General features: G+C 34.7%; 1 protein-coding gene across 2 annotated transcripts in view; it reads right to left on the bottom strand.

Moving 5' to 3' along the window:
* Positions 1-295: 295 nt before the first annotated feature.
* Positions 296-24,622, bottom strand: part of PPP1R3A (protein phosphatase 1 regulatory subunit 3A) — a 36,131-nt gene continuing 11,804 nt past the window's right edge. The window contains exons 2-5 of one of the 2 annotated variants that reach the window (XM_032483656.1): positions 19,742-19,840; positions 7,196-7,254; positions 6,975-7,099; positions 296-5,058 (exon numbers count right to left, since the gene is read on the bottom strand). In XM_032483656.1, the coding sequence (XP_032339547.1) occupies positions 2,689-5,058; positions 6,975-7,099; positions 7,196-7,254; positions 19,742-19,840 (2,653 nt within the window). In that variant the 3' untranslated portion in view covers positions 296-2,688. The remainder of the gene's footprint in view (positions 5,059-6,974; positions 7,100-7,195; positions 7,255-19,741; positions 19,841-24,622) is intronic. The other variant, XM_006184675.3, reaches the window with a different exon arrangement.

Here is a 24,622-nt window from a genome sequence, read left to right as displayed (position 1 = left end):
TCATTAACTCATTTCCTCTTGCACTGAAAAATCTGTTGAAATATTGGTGGCCTATACAGATATGATTTTTAACGATAGTTGATTTTACTACCTACGCTTGCTTGTCAATTAATTTTTAGAAATTTGTTTCTAATAGAAGCCCAGCAAGATAAAAGGTGATGGTTATTATATTACATTTCTTATGCACTATAGAAGCAGGTGTACAATATACTTCTTTTTGTTTATTCTCATGCCACACCCTCTTTTGGCCTTCAAACAATGAAGGCAGCTACGCTTATAAAGATGACCCTTGTCATAATGATTCACAGTCAAATCTTTATTAACCAGGGACTGCCAGTTCTTCCAGAGATCCACTTTTCTTGTTCAACATAGTGATGTGACCAAAACAGGATGCAAAACTTAACCTCTCCACCTAGCAGTAGTTTCTTAAGTTCTTATGACTTTATTTCAAATTCTTCATAAGTAATGTTTGGAAAATCAGTTAGATCACCAATTATTTCTTCATTGCATGCAGAGAGGTACACAATGGAGTATTTTAAATCCTTTGAAACTACTATTGTCATATTTCCAATATGTATGAGAAGGTTTAGTAAGTTAATAAAAGTCAAATAAAAGAGATAAAGGAAGTTACATTCTTTTACATATAAGGGAATAATTACAGTTAGGGCACCTGTGTTCATAAAGTAATATCGTGTTCTTTGCATTAATAAGATATGGCATATTGACTGAAACTCTTAAAGGTAGAGTGTAAAAACCAAGCCATTAAGGAACTGAAAAAATGCTAACCTTAAATTCATTGTAATCTAGATCTGTCAACAAAATTATCAAGACAGCAATTTTAGAGATAATATTCTAGGTACAGCCTACAATATTCCACTTGAATTTATTGAAAATATGCTTTCTCAATCAAATATTTGCCCTAAGTTCTACTTCATGATATTTCTATTTGTTCAGCTAAAAAGTTGAAGTCAAGCACTCAATTTCAGTGGGACTTGAGACAAGCATGCTACTGGGGGATTTGGAAATAGTTGTGTACCCGGTGAAAATTAAGGAAATCATTTACTGGTACATGAAAGTCAGTTTATTGCTTCATTCTCATTTTGTCTTCCTGTAAATGCATGTTTTTTAGAAGTGTGGGATGATGTATGCAAGTGTTACTCATTACAATTACCTTTACAGGTTAATAAACAGGTTACTTTTTCTCTCTGAAGATCAATGTTGCATTCTCTATGCAAGAAGTTCCTATAAAAAAAGAAATCACCTAAATGGGCTCCCTCCATGTGACACTCTTCCATATTCCTGGCCAAGTCAAAAGCATCAAACTACAAACTGATGCCTCCTCCCAGAGGACTAGCCATTCAGCATATCAAAGCCAGTGCTCTGTCGCAGAACAGAGGACAAGGTTTTGCATAAATTAGTCATTCAGTAAAAGTTGTTAAATTCCACCGTATAAGAATCTTTGCATTACCCCTATGTGACTAAAGATTAGTTCCATTATCTCACAGACTCAGCCAGGATAATAACAGCAACAAACAGCAAAGTCACTGCTACACTGGATACTCATTTCTCCCTCAGTAGATTTCCATACCTACCTATTTGTCTACTTAAAAATTTGAGTTATCATATAACAACCTGATAATTGTATAGTAAATATCACCAGTGATTTAGCTGTTTGTTCTCTGAATGCACCTTGAGGAATAATTCATAGTTTCATCATGAGAAAAGATTAAAAATGTGTTGGAAGACAAAAAAAATACTACCAGGTAGAATAGTTTGTTTGGAAATCTTTTTTTTTTTTAATTATTGTTTTCATTTAATGCTTTAGGCTTTATAGGTACAAATTCATTCTGAAGCACTGCTTGTGGAACTTTAAATTTCCAGCTCTGAATAATAGTTGACGTTGAAATTGTCCAGCTGTGTTATACGGTCTCCCTTTGAAAAAGAAAAACATTGCTTAAAGATAGGCCATTCTTAAAATTTTGTGGAACCGAACAATCGTTTCTTGATTGTTTCAGTCTTTGTCAGATTTGTCTGATGAAATGCCCTGACTTTGTAAATATGCAGGAGGTAAAACATGTATGTGTATAAAGTACTATTCAGGCAAACAATGTGTTTCTTCCACTTAAATTTATGCATTTCAATATACATGGGTGTTGTTCTTAAAAAATATGAAATCAAAGTTGACAGATTTGATTTATCAAAACGTGCTGATACAGTGGTAAATGCAAATTTCATGGTCAATATTAAAAGACCAAAAAAGTCCTCTGCCATTGTCCATGTTTTATCGATATTTTAAAAACCGTAGAGGGAAAAAATACTCTCAGGGAAAAAAAAAAAATGAAACTTTACTGCAAAAGAATTGAATGCAAGAAATGGCACTTTAAGTAGTGAAGAGACATGAAGCATTGAAACTTCATAGCCTGCTAAGGAGCAACAGCTGTACCTAATTTCAACTTGACGTGCTTCAGATCTCATATTCATATAGGTATTTAATGATCCAAACATAATGGTCCTATATAGAATAATTACTTATATGAAGGAGCAAACTTCATACGCATTCCTTTTTAAATGATCCTTCAAGAGGAAAACTGCACTGGCTCTTTGAACAATGAATAGTCTCTTTCACCAATCCAAATGTTTGGGGCCCAATAGCTCATCTTTTAAGAGAGAAGGACAGTAGTGCCGAGGTTACTTCTTTTTGACAGACTCCTTTTGTCTTCCCCCGTCCCAGGATAGCCAGTACAATGAAAAAAGGTAGAATGCCAAGCCAATCATTAAGTCATACTGATAGATGGTCACAAGAAATATCAGAAACAAAAGGAAATAAGGTACTTTAGAGTTGATGTATTTCGAAAGCAGAGATTCACTGCTTTGAGCTTGACTTTCCTGGGCAGGGAGACTATCAGAGGCAGAGCTCTCAGATGCCTTGTCACCTGGAGAGCACAGTGATTGCCCAGAGTTTATTAATCCTTCATCCTCATGCCTTGCCTCTTCTACGTTCTCAAAAGCTTCGCTGATTAAAATAGTTGGCCCTAGAGATGTCTCCGCACCACATTCTCCCTGCTGGAAAATCTGGCCTGTACATCTCTCCCTCCTGCTACCTGATGTCTCTATTCCTGAACTTTTGGAATCTTCTTCAGATGGAGATGCAGGATGAGGGTGCTTCTCCATACCCTGGATTGCACTTGTTGGGTTACAATTATATTCTGATTTAGGAGAAACAGATTGGAGAGGCATGGCAGCAGCAACTGCATTCTCTACAGCAGTTGCCTGTTCATGAGATGGCACTGAGGTTTGAGCATGGTGACTGGAAATGTGAGAGTCATCCTGAGAAGCCCTATCAGTGTCTGAATTTAAAGCAGAAGGAAGAACGGCATCTTTGTTCGTTTTCTTTGATAATTCTTGGACCTGCCCATGATCTCTATTTTCTAGAAATATTTTCTTGTCTGTTGGTAACATTCCCAAATGTAAATCTAGTTTGGAGGCTGCCTTTTGATTGTCTGTAATGACCTGTGAGGATTCTTCCACAGATGGATTTGCAACGCCACATTTCTTCCTGTCACGTGTCTTCCCGGGATTGTATGATGTGGTTTCTTCCTTCTCTGTTTCATCTGCATGTACATTACAAATACCTAAACGTGATTCCTTTTCAAAGTCGTTGTCATGGATTACAGCTGCTGAATCTCGTTGACAAAGGGTATCATGTGAATCATTGTTTCTCCCTTCATGTGGATCAAACGCTGTTTCTTTTACCTCGATGGGCCTGTCACTTCGTGCTGTCTCTTGAGGTAGCTTGGCAATTACCGCTTTTTCTCTAGCAGACATGCTTTCTAGAGTACTTTCTGATGTTGTCTTAATTATATAAGCTGTACCTGCTTCTGCTTTCTCAGTAATACCATGATCAGCTAGAGAAGACAGTTCACAGCTCGCTGCTTCCTGGAAGGTAAACAATTCTTCTGTAGGAGCAGCTTTCAAACTTCCTGTACTGTCTCTTTTTTCCCACGTGTCTTCACAGTCTGCTTGCTCTTTGGTCTCCTCTGTTATATGTGTCTTACTCTCTCTTCCTTTCCTTTGACTTTCCGGAGCATTCCAACTTTGTTTATGCTGTGTGTTCTTATTCTGATCTTCAGAATCGATCCAATCTGATTTTTCTTCTTCAATTTGGAAGAGATACTCATTCCTCGAAACATTTCCACTTCTTGTTCTTGGTGAGCAAGCTCGACCAGACATCCATCCTAAAGTAGTGCTTCCGCTAGCCGAAAGATCACAGTCTGGGGTTGTTAACACAGCTTCTTCCCAGTTTATATTTGTCCTTGGTGGAAGGACTGTATCTGCTCTGATTGCCTGGTCGTGAATTGTGGTATCTTTACTCGGCAGAGCAGTTAGGTTTCTGGTACTAGCTCCCACCCCTTCCAAACTTTCAGAGTGGCTCATCTTCCTTTCTTGGTCGTGTAAGATTGGTTGAAAATGTTTGCTTTGTTTTTCATTAAGACCTAAATGTGTTCTTTGCTCCTCCTTATTCTTACCATTGCCATAGTCTTTCTTGGAAGATCCTTTTTCTGTCGATTCTTCTGAATGGAAATCTGAATGGAAATCTCTTCTTAAACATTCCCAATCTTTTGTTTCAATTTTTTTAGCTTCTCTTTCAAGTTTTTTGTTAAGATTGTCTGCCATTAATTGATCTGCAGACAGACAAGATATTTGCGCTCTGCCTTTCCCTTGGGCTGGATTAGCATTATCATCCAGTACTTCTTTGCCTCCAATATGTAATTGCACTAATTCATCACTACTAGTATTTCCAAATGATGGCTTGATTTCTCCCATATCTGTAAGTATGGGAGTAATTTCCTCTGAAGGTTGATGACTACACTCATTTCTGTGAAAATCTCCCTTTAAGGATCTCTCTGCTGATGAACTTGAAGACAAGGGTCTTTTAAACAAGTCAGTGTATACTTCATCATGAATTTGCTTCTTTTCTAACCCCTCAGCTTTATTTGGAAAATTGACTGTATTCTTTTCATCTCCAGAAGCAGTACTTCTTATTAAGCGTTGATTTATCTTAAGGGATAAAAGCAACAAAGAATAATGACCAAGTGATTTTAAATATACAAGGTGAATTAGATAGGTTTCATTTACTTGGCTAGTAATTATCTGGATTTCCTTGATTCATTTCATTTGTGGATTTTGTACAAATTCTGAAAGCCAGATGTTTTGGGGGGGATCCTTGTAGGCTATGATTTGGGAATGAGATTAATAAGAAAAGGGGCCAAAATTAATCATTCTCCTTCCCAGCTGCCAAATATCACATTGTATTATTCAGCTATTCTTGCTTGTCATTGCACTTTCTCCTCACTTAGGATATACACATTGATAGCTCCATGCTAATCAATTAGAGAGCAGCTTCCTGGGTGCCCCTTGCTGCATTTACACTTGCTGTGGGTGCCCCTATTACAGTTTCTCTTATTAATATGTTTTCTGCAAAGCCTCTGCAAACTATTAATAGCAAAACGTCACTCAAAGAAAAGTGAGGGAGTTAATGTCTCTGCAAATTCTGTTTTAATGACCCTCTGCCAACTGGTACTCAAATGTATTTGAGCTCTTCAGTGATGCCAACTGTCAGGATTTAACAGTGAGATGCCTGTGTTTTTTTTTTTTTTTTCTCCTCATAACTGACATTTGCATGATCTCAATAATTATATGCAAATCTTACGTTTTCCCCTTCTTCTCACATAAGGCTCATGTTACTTGTCAACTGCACAGCTGTCTTGTAAGCCAATGCCTGTGGGTTCCACAGATTTGGTTGTATTTCCATCTATTATAGAGCTTTATTGTTTTATGCATTAACGTCAGCATGGAGCAAATTAGCATCTAAATTACAGCTCCCTGTTCATTTATTGGACTTACAATCTCAGTAACTTCTAAACAAACTTTTATATTTGAGCCTGCTCATTGTAATGAGGTATATTGGTGAAGTATGTGATTTTTTTCAGGGTCCTTTCATTATATTCTGTGGTTTGAAAAAAAATGGTGATGTTAACTTTCAGCTAGTGAGAATTCTCACAATGGGTGACAACTTTGTAATTTCTTAAAGTTGGAGCAAAGTAAATTGCATACTTTAGTGATGCAGCTTCCATATCACTATAGAAAGGGTGGAATGTGTGGGGAAGGAGATGAGCTCTATTCCTTTTCTGTTTCAGCACTGACACTTGAAGAGGCAAATGTCATTTTAATCTTAGATGATTATGAATCCATGTATCCTAATGATATGAGCTCCAACCAAATACAGAAAAGGAAAAATTGCATTATGTGACTCATTTACTCCTATTTCTTCTTTTGTGATAAAAATGCTATCTAAACCATCCCCCCCCCAAATTCCAAATAGATTGAATGTTCACCAAGTGTGAAATTTATGGTAACAAATTTAATACTAAATTGTACAGTGCTGAATTCATTTCTTGTTTGAAAAATATGGCACAGGCTATTTTCTCCTCATTTGGTAATTTAATAGTTTCCAATGATACAGAACTTATGAATTCTCACAAAAATGGAAGTAAAAAAAAAGTGCTGCTAAATGCAAGATTCAGACTTGTAGAGCTGGACATAGCCCTAACAATCATCTAGCCCAGCCCTCTCATTTTGCAGACGAGTTTATGATAAGTGTACACTTGTCACAAAGATTAGAAATGCACCTCAGGATAGTGCTACCTCTTCTGTAATTCCTACAAACTATCACTCAGAGCCGCTGGTAAAGAGATAAGAAACGAATGTCATTAATTTACCATTGCAGAGACCAGAAGCAACATACTGAAATCAAAGTGCCTTGTTGATCAAGCTAGAGATGCAAGGACAGAATAGGCTGTGCTTTCACATTTGCAAATTATATTAGTTGAAGCTATTGAAAGGCAGGCATGGCAGCATCTTTGAAGCATAAATGGATTCATCTTCTCTAATACCGTGGCAACCAGAACACTTACCATCAACTCTAATTCTTTTTCATTATGTTCATCATGTTCCCTGTTTACATCTTTTACATTCTGATCACTGGTTTCCAAGTCTTCCTTGGCCTCATGAGAGCAAACAATTGTTGGGATATAGGTATCTGAAAAGTTAAGATAATTTTTCCTGTGTAAGATTGTTATAATTGTAGGCTCTAACAAAAGAAATAGATTCTGTTTAAAAATTAAAAAAATATTACCTGTAATCTTTGAATTCTCAGAATTATTCTCATCTGACGTTACTGATGAATCTTCTTTACTGTTAAATTTAAAACAAAACATTAAACATTTTTTCTGGGACTACAGTTCTAAGTTTTTTTATACAGCAAGAAATTCAATCCAAATACAAGTCAAATAAGTATTATATAACCTGTCATATTTTCTTGCCTTACTTTGTATATTTTTAAATTAAATCAATCTCTTAGAATGATACAATAGTATATATTAGTTGTAGGAGAATGTAAAAATTATTTACACAATGCTATATTTCTAAATAAGATTATGTTGTTAAGATAATAAAACTTACATAACCAAAGTAAAAATGTATGTAAATGTAGGCTATTCTATCATTCATGAATTTAATCTTTGCAAGTGAGAACATTTTTCTCTTGGTTTAAATGATTTTAAAATGATTTAAAGTTTTATGAACTGACAGTCCATTTGTGGTCATTGGAATTGCTTTCTAACATTTCATTTATTAATTTTTTGTGTTTCATTTTACTCAAATTTCTTTCGGTAGGACTGATATAACATTAACTCTCTCTTTCCAGAAAAGGAGGGAAGAAAGCAAACTTACTAGAAACTGCAAGGCAGCTAAATTTATACTCAGTTTAAAGACTTCATGTGTGTATTGCCGAAGGCCAGTTTAATAACCAAGACTTCAGATTGCTCATAAGGAAGCATTTATTTTCTCTCTTTAAAATGGTTTTTGTTAGACTCCCTTTCCTGTTGTATTCTGCACACTGATTGAGAGCTGTAAATACCTTTTTCTTTCAAATGTAATCTGTTTGTAGGTGTATTTGTGGAATCATAAGAATTCAGATTTGTCATTGACACTCCACAAGAAAAATGTTAGTGAAAAGCCCACTTTGTGTATAATTATGGCACAAGTCAATCTATTTGAGATGATTGGCTCAAGAGCTACATTTTCTCATGCTAACTTTTCTCAGTGTGACTTTTCTTAGTGACATTTAGCAATAAAAGACATTTAGAGAGTTGACAATGGCTGATAAATTTATGTGACGGAGTCTAGTCTTCATTGCATGAGCAGTGTTGATCCATATCCCTAGAAGGCTAATCTTATTTTGACAAATCATAAGAAAATTACAAATTCTTCCATCTTGTAAGAAGTAATTCAGTTTGAATATATTTATGGTGCTTAATTTTAGCTTTACCAAAACTATTTGGTACCTTGCAGTAGGCCTAGAAATGAAAATAATGTTTCCCCATAAATATAAATTGATTAGAAAAAATTAGCATTTTCATAATAGGTACTGACTTAATCTATAAATCTATATTGTTTAATGAGGCCAATAACTATGCAAAGATTAAGTTTTGTGGAATCTAACTGCAAGCTGACACATTGTTTTCTTCTCCACACACGTAAAAATATGTGGGCTTAAAACTATATAAACCATTAAGCAGCATTTAATTATTCCTGTTTTATGTTTAGTCCCATAACAATGCTGAAAATCTCATTTGTAGGGATAATCATAACCACTTAAAGCCTTTTGTTTTTGCCTAACCAAAATGCTGTCAGTCATTTTTCTAATTCAATTCTCTAAACTGCTTTAATTTTTTTAAATGATGCATCATAGGAAAGGAACTTGCTTTTAACTCACTTTGGGGACAAATAATTAGGTACCAAACTGTATTATTATACTGGTGTCTTACAAAAGCATGCAAATACAGAAATATAAGGGGGAAATCTTAGCTTCAGGGATAAATACAAGAAAAGAGAAGCTGAAGTAGATGAAATTTAAATATTATATCAAATATCTATGAAAAAACTAATAGAAGATATGTAAGACTCCTACAAGGAGAAGAATAAAATAGTATCAGTAAATACTGAAGACCTGGAAAAGCTGAGAATATACCATGTTCATAGATAGGAAGAAGGTACTATGAAGATATTGTCCCCAAATTTGATCTACAAATGCAGTTCAGTTCTAATAAAAATTCCAGAACAGGTTTTCAGAAGATTTGAAAATACGATTCTAAAGAGAAGAATGAAGGGCTAGAGACAACTGTAATATTTCTGAGAAATAGCAGGGTGGAGGAACCTGCTCTACTTGGTTTCAAGAATTCTTATGAAGATTTAGTTATTAGACAGTTATCCTGGTACAGAGACAGGCAAGCACTGAGAACTTAGTAATAGATACACACACATCTAGAACTTTGGTATATGACAAATATAGCATGTTAGACAGCAGGGAAATAAGGGAATTTTTAGTAAATGGAGATAGGGAAAATGGCTACCCTTATTAGGAAGAGATGAAACTAGCACAACATATATTCAAAAATCAGTTCCAAATGGCTTACAGTCTTAAATGTCAAAAACCATGATATTCCTAGTAGAATATGTGAATATCTTTCAGACCTCAGAGTAGAAAATGTTTTCTTAAATAAGAAAAAAAAAACAGTGACTGTAAAAATGGCTTTTCAGTTTAACTCAATTAAAATTTTTTAAACTTGTTCATTAAAAGACATGTTTATAACAGAAAAATATAAATTACAAACTGGGAGAAGATCCTTACATTACATAAAATCAACACAAATAAATACCAAGAATATATAAAAAATTTCCAGAAATCAGTATAAGAAAGTACAAACATTTCAATAGAATCAAGGGGGAGGTACAAGCATTTCACAGAAGAGAAAATAATATTGGCAAGAAGTACACGAAGAGATGGTCAGCATTGTTAGAAAATGGAGAAATGCAAATGAAGACCACAAGAAGATCCTATTTTATACCTATTTAATTGATAAAAATTGCTATCAACTGAATAGTAGATACCAAACTATGGCATATCACAAAAAGGGATATTGTATAGCACTCAAAATTAATAAACCACAGACACATGCAACAATATGGATAAAGCTTAACATTCAATGAACAGTCCTAGAACATTACATCAGAGGATGTTCTTTTTTTATTGAGCTAAAAGCTACTAAAATAAATATATGCATTAAAATAATTATAGATTGAATATAATAAAAAGTCATATATACAAGAAAACTTGATTTTCAAGATTATGGCTACATTAGGTAGGGTAAGCCAGAGGAAAGGAAATGCTTTTAAGTCAATTGTTTTGAATTGTAATTTTGCAGGTGTTTACTATATTATTTAGAATATCTAATTAGTTAAATTCTACTTTCAGATAATGTATTAAGACAAATGGATTGTTCTCTGGTCTAAATTACAGAAGACGTCTATAAATAAAATCCCACTCTGAAATTCGAGATACTTGTTTTATGACCAATTACATTTAAAGGGTATAATTAAAACAACTTTAGAAAAGTTGAGGAAAAAGACAAAGAACTTGATGGTTGATGATGATAGACCCAGAACTATATACAGTTGTGGTATAAATGAAAGATATTAGTGGATGTTTCTAATCTCCCCTTTATATCCCCTGAGTCATTTTTGAGCAGAGGAGTTTCTTATTTATCTGTATTTCCAGTGGCTAACACAGTGCCTGACATATAATAGTGGCTAATAAATGCTGCTGGGTAAATGCACAGCATCCTTTCTGCTCTTCCCTTCTCTCCATCTCCTGCCAACATTCTTATGATGTTATTCTTCTTTTCATCATTAAAATTTAGTTTCATATAAGAGTCTAATAAATTAAAGCATGCATATTTTTGTGTGTCTTATAATGCTTAAAATATTACCTCTTCCAAAGTTCAAAGCAATACTTTCAGTTATGGGTTCAAATAATTAAACAAAAATGTTAAAATCTTCTAACATAAGTTTAGAAATTAAAAAAACAAAAAGTATTTATTTTGTGGAGGAATAGTTCACTTCTGGTGCACTTTAAATCATGTAACATAGTCACTAGGATTATTTAATTGTAAGAGGGGTTATTCATTCTTCTAGTAGATATTCTGAACACCCACTATATGCTGTAAGTTCCCATAAACAGTAGGGAATCAAAGATGAGTAATCTATATCCTCTTACCTCAAGGAAGGTATAATGTAATGATGGAAATAGAGACATCAAAACAGACAATTATTATAATGTGATAGATATTATAATAAATAATGGGATACAATAGATACACTTTTAGAGAAAGAAAGAACAGAAATGAGGAGGGCACTATGTTGGGAGAATCAGGGAAGTTTTCACAAAGGAAGCAACATTCTAAACTAAGTTTTAGCAACAGTAGGAGTTTCTCAGAGAAGAATGGTAAGGTCATCCCAGGCAGAGGGAGTAATAAGTGGTCAAAGATTTAAAGGTAAGAAAGCACAAAAGGAAGAGACCCACTTAGGAACAATGAGGCGTTCGGAAGTTTTGGACTCTGTTTTGGGGAAAGAATGCCAAGGAATAAAACTGGGGTTAGTTTGAGCCAGGTTTAAACGGCTTAGCTTGCCAGGCAAAGTGGGTCTGAATTCTTCATGTGCTATTAAACCAATGCTTGGGTTGCGAGTGGGGAGTTAAATGGGAGGAGACACGATCAGGTTTACATTTAGGAACCATTCTCTGGAAGTACATTTAAGGATATCTCTTAGGAAAGCCTGGATGGGATGAGCCATGGTGAAGCAGAAAGACAAGTCATAAGGCTCCTGCAATATTTCAGGCACAAATGATGAGGATTAAAGGTGATGGCAATGAGGAAAGAGCCAAGGAATCAAATCTGAGTTACAACTTTTGATGTGGTATCAATTTGTCGATCAGTTCCCTGCACACAGACTTTAAAAATGTGTCCTCTCTGCCCAAACTTGGTTGCCTTCATGAGATTTAGAAATCTGGCATTGCCCTTTCCAAGACCTAAGCAAGGGAGAGTTAAGTCTGATGGTTACCTGGGCTCCCGCACTACAAGTTGGTGACGAATCGAATTAGCCTGCTGGCTGGTTTCTGATGTCTCTCAGGCTGGGCAGTCTGCTTCTCAGGTGCCCAAGGAGACACTGCTTTCAGCCTCCCTCTCTAATCTCTGATATATGTACCTACACTGTTTGCCAGCAAGTGCGAACCTATGCCTAGGTTCCTGGCCTTTATCCTGGTCAATTCACAGTGAAAAAAAGCAGAAAGACCTTGATTCAAATCTCAGTATTTCTTGTTATTTATCAATTACTAAGACACTTGCTAGCCATGTGACCTGACCTCCAATGAGATATTTAACCTCTTTCTTTCTCATTTTTCGCCAAAATATTACCTAGTCCTTACACAGGACAATTATTTAGCATAATTTTCAATATTTGAAAGTGTTTAATAAATATATTATTATTACCACTACAGTTGTTGTTGTTATTATTAGTGACGTGGTAAATACAACACTGATCATTTAGTTCAACACTACCATAGTATCCAATTCACATGCTTCTCCTTTTACTTAGAATTACCTATATTTTTTAAAGTTTATTCCATTCCCTTATGTCTTTAATTCACAAGTTACTTTTAAGAGTAAAATTTGCCGCCCATGATAGCATACTTGCCTAGTCTTTTTAATATGCCCTTATTATCAGAAGACCCATCTTCCAAAGAAAAATCATTAGATCTTTAATGAAAGTAACTTTTTATTTAAGTGTCCTCTCCAAATACAGTGTACATGGGAATGCTAATTCACACTTTCTGTCATTACCCAATTGATTTATTCAGTGTCAAAATTTAGGCACCATGTTAATATTCCTGCAGTTACTGGGTATGTGGCACTTGTGCTTCTGGAGCTATGGTTAATTTTCACACTGTCAAAATGTAATGGTTTTAGTATAAGTAATAATAACGTTTCCCCTGAGTTTCTGTAATGTTACTGTGCTAAAAATGCATATATCTCTTAAAATATGAGTGAAACCTCTCAGAGACCTGTTTCACACAATCTAAGTCTGATATGATGGAACTAACCAAACAGTCAGGGTAAATGTCAGGATTAGGCTGTAGGCAGCTGAAGTGTAATTCTGTTCCAAGAGGAATCAAAAAGTTGGCATAAAAAAAGGATCATTTCCAAAGTGAGTCATGAATGTTACCTTGTGTCTCCTTAACACTCTGCTCGAAAATACTCACGACTGCCTATAGAGAATCAAACTTGGAATTCCTGAGCATCACCCTCACTCTCTGATAAACAGCTGAAAAGTAAATATTGAACTCCTCAAGAAGTAAGGGTCTGCCCTCTTTGTTCAAAGCTTGTGGTCTCATTTGATTTCCTCTACTTTCCTTCCATAAAGAAAGAAAGGAAGTTAAATGAATGGAGAGCTTTTAAGTTAGAAATAATAGGTACCTTATTTGAGATTTTATTAAGAGACACTTAAGAAGAATATATTAGTATTGGCATTGTTAAGTGGATACTTAGAGAAATACTGAAAAGGTTTTCCTGCAATAAATAATGACATATTGTGTACTATTAATTTTTATAATATTATGGTGATGTTTCTCTAAAATTGACTTTCTAATATTGACAATTTTAGCCACTTATACATTAGAGGAAGGAGGAAAGCAGAAACTTGTAATTAACAGGAAGTAAAGTTCAAAATACATGAACCAACTACTAAAATTTAATACCTATTCCTTTGTTGTTACAATACAGGTAGTCTTCTTTTGATCAGGAATAAAACAGAAGGGAAATGTTTGATCAAAAAAGAGACAATTAGAGAAATGTCTAATTGTGAACAGAAGTGTCTAAGAAAAAAGAATTAAAGGCATAATGCAAGAAGGAATTTAGGGTGAAAAGATGAATTAAATTCAGTTTCTTGATGATAATGCCAGAAAGGAAAACAAAATGAAGACAGTTCTGCATTAATAATAGGGATTGAAAGAAGCAAGAAATAATCTCAAAGAAAAAAAACATCAAAAAGTTTTAAATGGCTTTATACTTCCCTTAGATGCTGACTCTAGAGACTAACAACTAATACGGTAAGGAACACGGTTTTTGTGGGCATCACATTCCTTATCTTCAAAGTGAAAGCTCTGGATTAGATTAGGGATATCAAATACAACACCCTCATGCTGGCCTCCCTCTCCAGCACCCATGGCAAGCACTGATAACACATCAAGGGGATTCCCTTGCTGGGACCAGACTGAAGCCTTGTCACCCTTTGCTGCATAGTCAGGCCGCCACTACCCATCAACCCCTTTACTGATCCGACTGGAAACAGTTTGCCTTTCTCAGTTTTGAAGTTAAATAATGTGCCTTCTAGTTTTAGAGTTTCAGATTTATATGACTTATAGTATTCCATGAATATAGTGTTGAAATGTTTAATTTGGAAATTTTCTAAATTTGTTTTCAAAAAACATATATAAATGCTAAGTAGGATCAATAAAAAATGACTGTTATCACATTGCTATATGGTCAAAAATAAATTCTCAATTAAATCTTATGGTCAGAATTACAAATTTAATACCTACAGAAATCCTACCCACACAGTTTGTGAGCTAGTCTTACATTATTTATAAGGCAGATTGTACCATGATTTATTCCCACTTTGTTTTACTGAGTCCAGGTAAAACTTTTCAAATAGTGGAACATTACCAATGTCTACAACTGATTGGGATAAACAAATGTATTGGATACTATATATTATATAAACTAATTTATTACTTTAAAAACACAATCATAAACCACGGCAAACCACAAGCCCCTTGAGTAAACTCTAGTGAAGTGCTCAAGCATTCAGGTAACTAAGAACATTCCACCACATTAGTGACCAGATGGTTTTATTGAGTCACTTTCCTGTTTTCCGTAAAGCTGAACTGCTATGTTCCTAAAAATCTTCTGTTTCTTTTACGAAATTAGAACATTGCCTATTGCCTCAGTGCTGGATCTGGAAAACATACTGAAAACAATGGTGCTATGCCGTCCTGATGGAGGAAATTGCAACAGCAGAGAAAGAAGCAATGAAAAAACATACCCTGGTTGAAGAATTCTTTTGTAAGTCTCTTTTCAAAGTTTCTTTGTTTCCTCACCTTTGTCACTTGACAAGGATTGCTGTTTTCAATTCTGCTTTGTCACATCAAAGTGGGGGGTGCTATTTTTCCTTGTTCACTCCACCCCACAGGAATCAGGGAGAAAAAACTCTTTGGATTTAATTCTGTGATTGAGTCTGGGCATCATGTGCAATTTTGTATAGATGTGATCTCTTTAGAGTGTCTTCTAAACAAGTATTAAATTGTGAGGATCTAGTGCATAATTAAGTCGAATCTTGGAGGTTCACATGTAAACCAAAAAAAAAAAAAAAAAAAGGTAGGTTGCTTTGGGAGAGATGTAATTACAAGCAGAATCCATGAATTTTAATTGGAAGAAGACTTATAGGTAAACTTGGCCCAAGGGACTTCTCTGCCACAACCTGCCAATTATATTCTATTGAGAAAGAAAAATAAATGTTTTTAAGTGATGGATACTGGAAAAACTAAAGAATGCATAGGAGAGATATCAGGAAAAAAATCTTAAATTTATTGGCCTAATGTTCTTATTTTACCTGGGTTCTTAATGGAAATTAATCGTTACCCACGGAGCATGTAGGTGACAAGAAAGTAATGATTGTCCAGCTGAGAGTCTTACACTTCAGAAATCTGGCATTCCCATTCTGCACAATTCCGCTGCAAAGTGATTCCTGTGAGCTTCATACTGCACCCATCATTCAAAAATTTTCAGAGCATTCTAAGGTCTATTTTTTCTAAGAATACTAAGTCTCCGGCATTATTTTACTCATAGCAATACTGATTTGTTTGTGGTTGTATAAAAAGTCATTATCACAGAGTCATGACTATGAGCCAACTAATTGCAGTTAAAGAAATCCTGATGACACGTGTTTTCTCTGCGAAATCTGCATATAAGTATCACCTAAGTCATTTGGTTTGTTAAATACTGAGCTTTGACATACAAGCACTACAGAATTTGTGTTACATATTGTTTTGAAACTGTTTTAAGAAAAGATAATTTAAAATGTAAACTGATATTTCCAGTATACGAGTGGAAGGGTTCTATTTGGAAGGCTTAGCAGCTGAAACGAAAACAAAGGGGCATGAGACTTTCAGATTTTGAAATCAGATCCTTCAGACATGACATCTTTCAAAAAGATCTGTTGCCCAACTGAGGGTGGCAGCCACTCACCTGAACATCTGTGACCTTTGTGTTTCCCCAAGATAGTAATGTTTACACATGGTTGGTTGTTTCTTTAAATGGGGAACAAAGTGCCAAACTTCTCCAATATTTTCCCCAGCTTTTGTCCCATTCCTGTCTCTTGACAGAGAATTTCAAGCATGTATTAATACACTTCCCTTTATCTGGAGAGTAAGTCAGGTGAAATGATGTATAATTCAACACAAATACTGGTTAAAGCAGTTCTTCAGTATTTCATAGAGAAGATCATAGGTTTTATGTTTTGTTAAAAAAAATCACCGGATATCTTAACTATAACAATTAGGGCCAACAAAAGTCAAGGTGTGCCAAATCAAGTTAGAAATGGTAAAATACTCACTGCCTTCCTGTGACTGCTTTTAATTAAGTGTTAAATTTAAAAGTTACGTCATCTTTTTACATCCTGGGATCATTTATTTATTGCAATTCAGTTAATATATGTCTAGCATTTTCTCTATATTTAAAATTCTTTCATATTTCTAAATTTTTTATACTATCAGCTACTGCTTTTTAGTTTTAATAAATGTTTAGTTTAATAAATGATATGAAATCCATTGGAATTCATTCCTATTTTCAAGAAATTCAGTTTCACAAATATATTTTGAAATTAGCTCTTCTACTTATGCTAATCACAGCATAAATTGATATATCAGGGAACAGAGAAATTTGGTAAATTGAGTTGGATGGTTTGTGTTAAAATCCAAATAAGAACTCTATTATCAAACTGGATTTGTATTTAACTACATTTGAAAAGTTTCCTAGGCAGACTCAGGAAGTCTTCAAGCATTATTTCTAAATCTAATGCTTTTGTGAACTTACGTCACGCATTAAAATCATCTTAATGCACCTTTTTGTCAATTCTTCACAATAGTATTACAAAAGGAAGGGAAGAGAGGATACATTTAAAAAGCAAATGAAAAAGAACTCAATGGAAGCCCATTAGGCTACCTGTTGATGAGCCTGTAAGAGAGTCATTAATATGCAGATCATTGACATGAGAGGCCATAATGACTCCTCCAGGGACGCTCAGTCTATTGTGTCAGAGACTAGTTAGAGATTCATTAACGTGAAGACTCGTGACTTCTTAATATGCAAATTATTAATGCAAGGCACTGAGGCATACTCACAAATGTCCACGTTTTGTGTTACGGGGTGGGGGGGTTGCCAGCCCTTCACCCATACCTTTTGTGAATTAGTATTTTCTTTCTTCTGTCCTCTGTTGCATATTTCTTCGCAAAAGTTTCCATACTCGTGTGGAACCTACCACTTAGCATTCAAAGACCTCCTCCCCTTCAACCCACATTTCTTTGATTTAAGGCAGACTTATGTATACAAACCACTTGAACATTTTAACTAAATCAGTCCAAATTCAGCACAAAATCTGATTTGATATTTTTCTCCTGTGTCAAATTGGTTTTTGGCTAAAGGCAGAGCAATGTGAACAAAGCACTTGTTTTTAAAAAATTGACACTCTGAAACATGAATAGTGTAACCAGCAGTTGAATAATTTGCACTCAAGATGAGTAGGAAAGAAATGTGGAGTAGAAAAAAGAAAAAGAGAGCAGAGAAAGTCCATGAAATAGGACAAAAGAAAGGGAGGTGCAATTAAACTGAGTAAGAAGAGTAGGTTTTCATAGCAATGTAACGCATTAAATGAGGACGTGGATTTAAATCACTCAGTGTCTGGCATACAGCAAGCAATCAATAAGTATTAGCTGTTATTATTATTACATTGGCATTTCGCACTTTGCAAAAAGATGTAGTTAATATCCACATTCCCTGTTGAAACAATAAGAAAAATGTTATGGAATGAAAGTTGTTGAGTCCTTGAATTAACATACTCTGAAGAAAGGGATCCAACTTATATTCCTTATTCCTGCAGCAGAATTAGCTGCAGAATTCATGGGAATTTATTCAAGTATCTTCTAAAGCTTATCATGTATGGAAAATACCATGTATGGAAAATATATTATAATTTTTCATCTGGGGCTTTCATTTTCTTGCCATTTTATTCTAGCCTCATCTAGAATACAGTACAGTCTTTTACTACTAATTCTCTACTAAATTTCAGGAGAAACAGACCCTTATTTCTAAACTTAAAAACCCTGAACTCTGCAGTGCACGTACAGAAATCTGTATATGTTTAACAAAAACTATTTGCATCCTCGTGTAAAATCAGTAATACAATTCTTTAAGTTAACAGCTTTATTGAGGTATTATTTACATACCACAAAATCCACCCATTTTAAGTGTTCAACTGAATGATTTTTAGTATATTTACAGAGTTGTGCAATCATCACCAAAATCTAATTTTAGAACATTTCTAGCACCCCAAAGAAATCTTGTGCCCATCAGAGTCACTCTTCACTCTCACCCACTTCCTAGGCAAACACTAATCTTTATGTCTCAGTATATTTGTCTGTTCTGTTTTTTACATTTCATGTAAAGAGAATCATGAAAAATGTGTTCTTTTGTGGCTGGCTTCTTTCATGGAGCAAAATGTTTTTGAGGCTCATCAGTGTTGTAGGCTGTATCAGGTGTTCTTTTTATTATTGAATAGTATCCCGTTATAGAGACACACCCCACTTTGTTTACCTGTTCACCAGTTTGATGGGCATTTGAGTTGTTTCTACCTTCGGCTTTTGTAGACAGTGCTTCTATGAACATTTACCTATAAGTGTTTGCATGGACATATGTTTTCACTTGCCCTGGGGAGATACCTAAAAGTGAAATTGCTGGGTTTATGGTAATTCTATAATTTCAGTTTCTCCACATACTCACTGACACTTTTTATTGTCTATCTTTTTTATCGTAATCATTATAGTGGGTGTGAAATGATATTTCATTGTGGTTTTGATTTGCATTTTCATAGTAACTAACGACATTGAGTAATTTTGATGTGCTTATTTGTCATTAGTATATCTTCTTTGGAGAAATGCTTAACAAATCTTTGGCTCATATTAACATTGGTTTGTCTTTTTATTATTAAGTTGTAAGAGTTCTTCTGGACATTTTACTTATTAGATACATGATTTGTAAATGTTTTCTCCCGTTCTGTAGGTTGTTTTTTCATGGTCTTGATTGCGTTCTTTTAAGTGTAAAAGTGCTTAATTTGGATGATGTCCAAGTAACAGAATTTTCAAATTAGCTTTAAGGTCTTTGCTACCTTGCAAAGATCCTAGAATCTACTTGATTAAAACTCTTTAAGTGGGAAGCAATATTATTTTTAACATAAATAATCTTTATTAATATAATTATCACATGGAATTACTTGCATTTCACATTCTTGCTCATGTTAATTTCAATACTAAATGCTAGAAAACATCCGCCAGTTATTGGTCCTAGCCAAGTTCTAGACTGGAGTAGATTATAAGCAGATTCAGAGATGATGTAAATGAACCTATAGATTCAAGAAAAGAAGTCTGACTGAATTAAGAAGCTTAAAGTACACATACCATCTTATTCCTCTGGAGGCTTCCACTAGAAAAGGTGGAGTATTCAGGAGAAGCTCATTAGTGCCAAGGTGGCTCTCCCAGTTGAAGGCTTTTGGTTTCCTGATTAAATACAGCAAGATTCATTACCAGGAAATTCTAAGAAGATGAAGTGTGAAGGGCTCATTAAGACAGAGCACAGTTAGCTATTAATAGAAGAGCAATACAGTGCTTGGGAAGGACAAGTTGAGAACCAGACATGAACTGAAAGACGAGGAACAGGTGACTAAAGAAGGTGGGCCACAGGCTGGGATTGCTGAAGGAGTCAGGTGCGAAAGTTGAATCCTGCAGGGATGCAGTTATGTTGCCAGAGATGAGGCTGTCTGCCACACTTTTAACTAGGCAGCACAAGACTTTACAGTCAACATTCTAAAGAACACCACTATAAAGTATTTTAAAAGGATTCAGTCCTTCTATTGGACATCATGCTATCAGAATAATGTTGGACAAAATTCAATGTGTATTCATTCCACAAATCGTCAGTCTGTGCTAGGCATCATGCTAGAAGTTAAACCACTAGCACAATCTGAGATTGAACCAACTCTGCCTTCATAGAGTTTATAGCCTAAAAAGGGATAAATGAAAGCTGGCATTTTAAAATCACAATTGTACCATTCATGCCTAAGGAAACACAGAGTCCTAGAGAAGAAAATACAGTTGACCCTTGAACAACACACGTTTGAACTGCATTATGCAAACTTTTGTCAACATGGGTACAAAGAATCAAGCATACAGAAGACCAGTTGCAAGTTATACTCAGATTTTCAAATACACAGAGGGTCAGCATCGTTAACCTCCCCATTGTTCAAGGATCAACTGTAGTAAGATCCATAGCTCAAACTCAGGGAAGGCAATAGCAACTGTGTATATACATGGGCTTTTCAGACTGGAAAAAGATCAGATCCTCCTATAATATGATTACAGATCATATTTAAAATTGGATTTTTCTGAATTGCAAAATATATACTTTTCAAAAAGAAAGGTAAATACTTTCTGAAAGTTTCCTTCATTCTAAATGGAAATTAACTCTACCATGCTATTTAATGTGTCTTTTTCCCCTTCCCCAAGGCATCACAAATGATGGGGCAAAGTTTCTTTAATAAATGTATTATTTATAAAGCGTACCTTTTGCATCATAATTTCCACAGTCCTTAATGTTATTATTAATGCTTAAAAATCCGTCATGCCATATTTGCAAAAATATTATTTTATTTGCTAATTTTTTCTTTGGTTAACAGTATTAATCTTTTGGTGCATATTGAGACTAAATGATTTCAATTTGGTTTTTTTTTTTAAATTATAACTCAGAACACCTGTGTTTAGTCTTTTGTTTATATCATTCTCAACACTGGCACATATCAGAATCACCTAGGGAGCTTATTAAAAATGTGAATGCCTGCAACCTGCCCCAGACCAATGAAATTAGGGTCTTATACTAGGATCTGGGTATGAGTGCCTTATTTTTCCCCTTCCTATGTACAGCCATGTTTAAGAAATAATGGTTTATACTACTATTCTACACTGGTTTTTACTGTATCAAAGTATTGTCAGTGTGAAAATAAATCCTTCAGTAAAAAATTCTACTACTAAGATTTTTCTGTGGAGTAGGAAGAGAGGATATACATAATCAAACAGGTTAGCATTAAAGTAAGTTTTGTAGGTATTATACGTCTGCCACTTTTAGGTCTACAAAGCAATTAATTTTTATTCATCATGGGAATTGCCAACCCATACATCAGTGAATTTAAATAATTTTTTTTAAGTGAAAGGAAATCTAGATGCTGTTGAGAGTAAGAGACAATCTTTTCTACCTTAACAACTGTATTGCTCATTATGAAACTGATCATGCTTCTGAAGATTGAGACCTGGGCTAGTAAAATGTTTTCCAGTTGTACTATGTGGCAAATTGCCCAAATAGTTATTGTGTATTGTCATAAAGTATATTGCCAAGGACACTAGTTGTTTAAATCTCCTGAAAGAGAAAGAAATGGAATTTCTTCTTTGATTAGATGAACTATAACACAACTCCACCTTCACTAAGACAAAACTGCAGTGGAAAGGATGGACCTAAAAGAGTTTGGTGTCAAGGATAAACCCTGCACTCCCCCTTTCTCTCAGAGACCTTGTGGGTAGGGACTGACTGGTCCTGTGGAAAATAAGCCCAGGGGTTTATAGGAGACCTAAGAAGCATGAGAATCTAATGCAAACAGAAGGGGAGGTCCTTCAGTTGAATTTGCTTAGGATATTTGCACTGGCTGCTTTGCTGAGCATGAAATTCTCTTTGCCTAGATTTCCTCATGACTGACTCTCTTCAAGTCTGATCAATTGTCACCTTCTCAGTGAAGTACAGTCGTTACTCCTATTCTTCTTATGCTGTTCTGCTTTTTATATTCTCATTTGTGTTTGTTATAGTCTAACATAACTTGCTTATTCTTTATGTTTACTTATTTATTAGCTTTCCCTCCATTAAAATGTAAGCTACATAAGGAAGGGATTGTCCTTTTTTCACTGATGTATCCCTAGTGCTTAGAATAATACCTGGCACATAGTATGTGTTCAATAAATATTTGTTGAATGTATGAAGATCCTATGTCCAATTCTTCTAGCCACTGATTTTTTTTTACTCTCTATAAATGCATAAGCTGAAAAGCATAGTAAGAGATTTGCTACTGATGATATTTGATGATTTTTTTCTTTCATGTGAACTGAGAGCCATACTGTCTCAATCTTGAGGTCATCAATATATAGAAAAAGCATACTAGTGTAATTTCTATGTATCCATCCAAGAGGAGAGATTGAGAGGCCCGGCCTAACCTTTTTCACTAAATTCAAACATAAACCTTAGATTTTGAAGGAAGAATTTGGATCAAAAACAATTATAAAAATGAGTTTACCCTAAGCATCATCAGAGTAGTAAAATAAATCTCCCATGAAATAGTATAGAAAGATCTAAAAATTAGTGCCATAACACACACCTGTTTACATTAAAGATGACCTATAGCAGAATTCAATAATTAATATTGATAATGTGAAAAAGATCAAACCTATGTTTTAAACATTCCAACATACAGAGATAGTAAGTAAAAATGGTTAGGACCATAGAAAATCAATATCCCTTCTTACTGACACTGACCTAGTTCATACATTGCTCTTCGCTCTGATTTATTCTGTATATACTTTCTGGATTAATATAACTAAAATAGTACTTTGACCCTGAGCACAGGGACTAAAGTTCAAAATCCTTGGTCTAGCAAGACTGTGCAATTCTTTTTCAACCTTGTTTTTCAATTTTGATGCCCACAATTCTTTCTATTCCAGGCAGTATGACTGACTAACAAAACCTCTGACTTATCTTTTTTGCTGCCATGTCCAGAAGTATTTTTTAACTCTGTGTAAACAGTCTCCTGATGCTTCTTCACCTACCCAAGTTTTACCATTTCAACGTCAAGTTCAATCCTTTGTAATGCTGTCCCTAATCAGGGCAACCTGCAGTACAGTCCTTTCCCTAATGCCTGCTGCTCTGTATCTCCAATGTTCTCCTCTGAGTATGTGTCATTCCATCTGGCACATACTGTGTTGATAGCTAACTTCTCTGCATATAAATATTATTCCTTAACCAAAATAATGCTTAAAGATAGAAGCTACCTAGAAGAGTTCAACATAAAATAAGAACTCCATAATTTCTTTTTCTTTTTTTTTAAATGTAACTTACTTTTTTTATGGAGGTATTGGGGATGGAGCCCAGGACCTTGCCTATGGTAAGCACATGCTCTACTACTGAGCTATACCCCCACCCCAAGAACTCCATAATTTCTTGGTGGTTAACTGACTTATTGAGGCCCTGTGGTTCAGAGCCTTAGGGAGTTAAGAGACTTAAAGACACAAACTCAGCTTCTCCTCTTATGTATTTCCTGGACTTAACAAAATAAATTTCTTTTGCCTAAATTTCTTCTTACATGAAATGGGACTAGCTTTGTTGACTGCAGTGCATAAAAGGGATCTAATGGGAGACAATTTGTATCACTTAAGAAATAATAATAGAGAGAGATATCAAACATGCATTCCTTAAGTTTATATAATTGGAAAATTTTAAATAAAAGAACAAGCTCACTTATTAAAGTAGTAAAATATCATGAATTAAAGCTGTTGATGGGCTACAGTCCATGCATGAAATTAGAGTCCCACCTGATTTGTAGACAGATTCTGACAAATGTTACAGATTCTCAGATACAAAATTAACAGAATGGAAGCAGACTGATCCAGAATTACCATAAGTGGTCAAGGAATTCCCCAGGAATTGAATAATAACACAGAAAAAATGACTCATAATCACACCAACATACTTTTAAGGGTTTTCAAAAAAAATAATTTCCTCAGAGATTACAACTAGTTACAGACAAGTTTATTCTGTTGTGCTAAAAAGACTACTCCTCCAGAGTGCTTGGTCAATAACTAAGCTTTCCCCAGAAATTGTTTAATTCAGTCTCACAAGTGCCATTTGCAGTAGGAACCCAACCACATTTGTATACTGAGAGTTAACTGAACAACAGCAAATAGAAATGATAAAACTTTACTTTCATTAAAACACTTCTTCTGAGAGAGTGGACATTAACTATTTACAAATGCCATGTGTTACCAACCTCAATAATATATTTATACTTTGGATAGAAACCTCAGGTTTTGTACAATGAAAATTTTAGGATATTGGGAAATTTATAGTAAAACTCTTAATGAAAACTATGAGATATTATTTGAGGGTAGTGATGTGAGAGTTACCTGATATGTCATTATAGATGGGGTATATTATTATTTTTGTCACATAAAATATGTAATAATTTATGCTAA

Source organism: Camelus ferus, chromosome 7 (genome assembly GCF_009834535.1).
Source record: "Camelus ferus isolate YT-003-E chromosome 7, BCGSAC_Cfer_1.0, whole genome shotgun sequence".
Classification (NCBI taxonomy): domain Eukaryota; kingdom Metazoa; phylum Chordata; class Mammalia; order Artiodactyla; family Camelidae; genus Camelus; species Camelus ferus.
The sequence above is the reverse complement of the archived record's forward strand: the minus strand, read 5'-3'. Positions and strand labels throughout refer to the sequence as shown.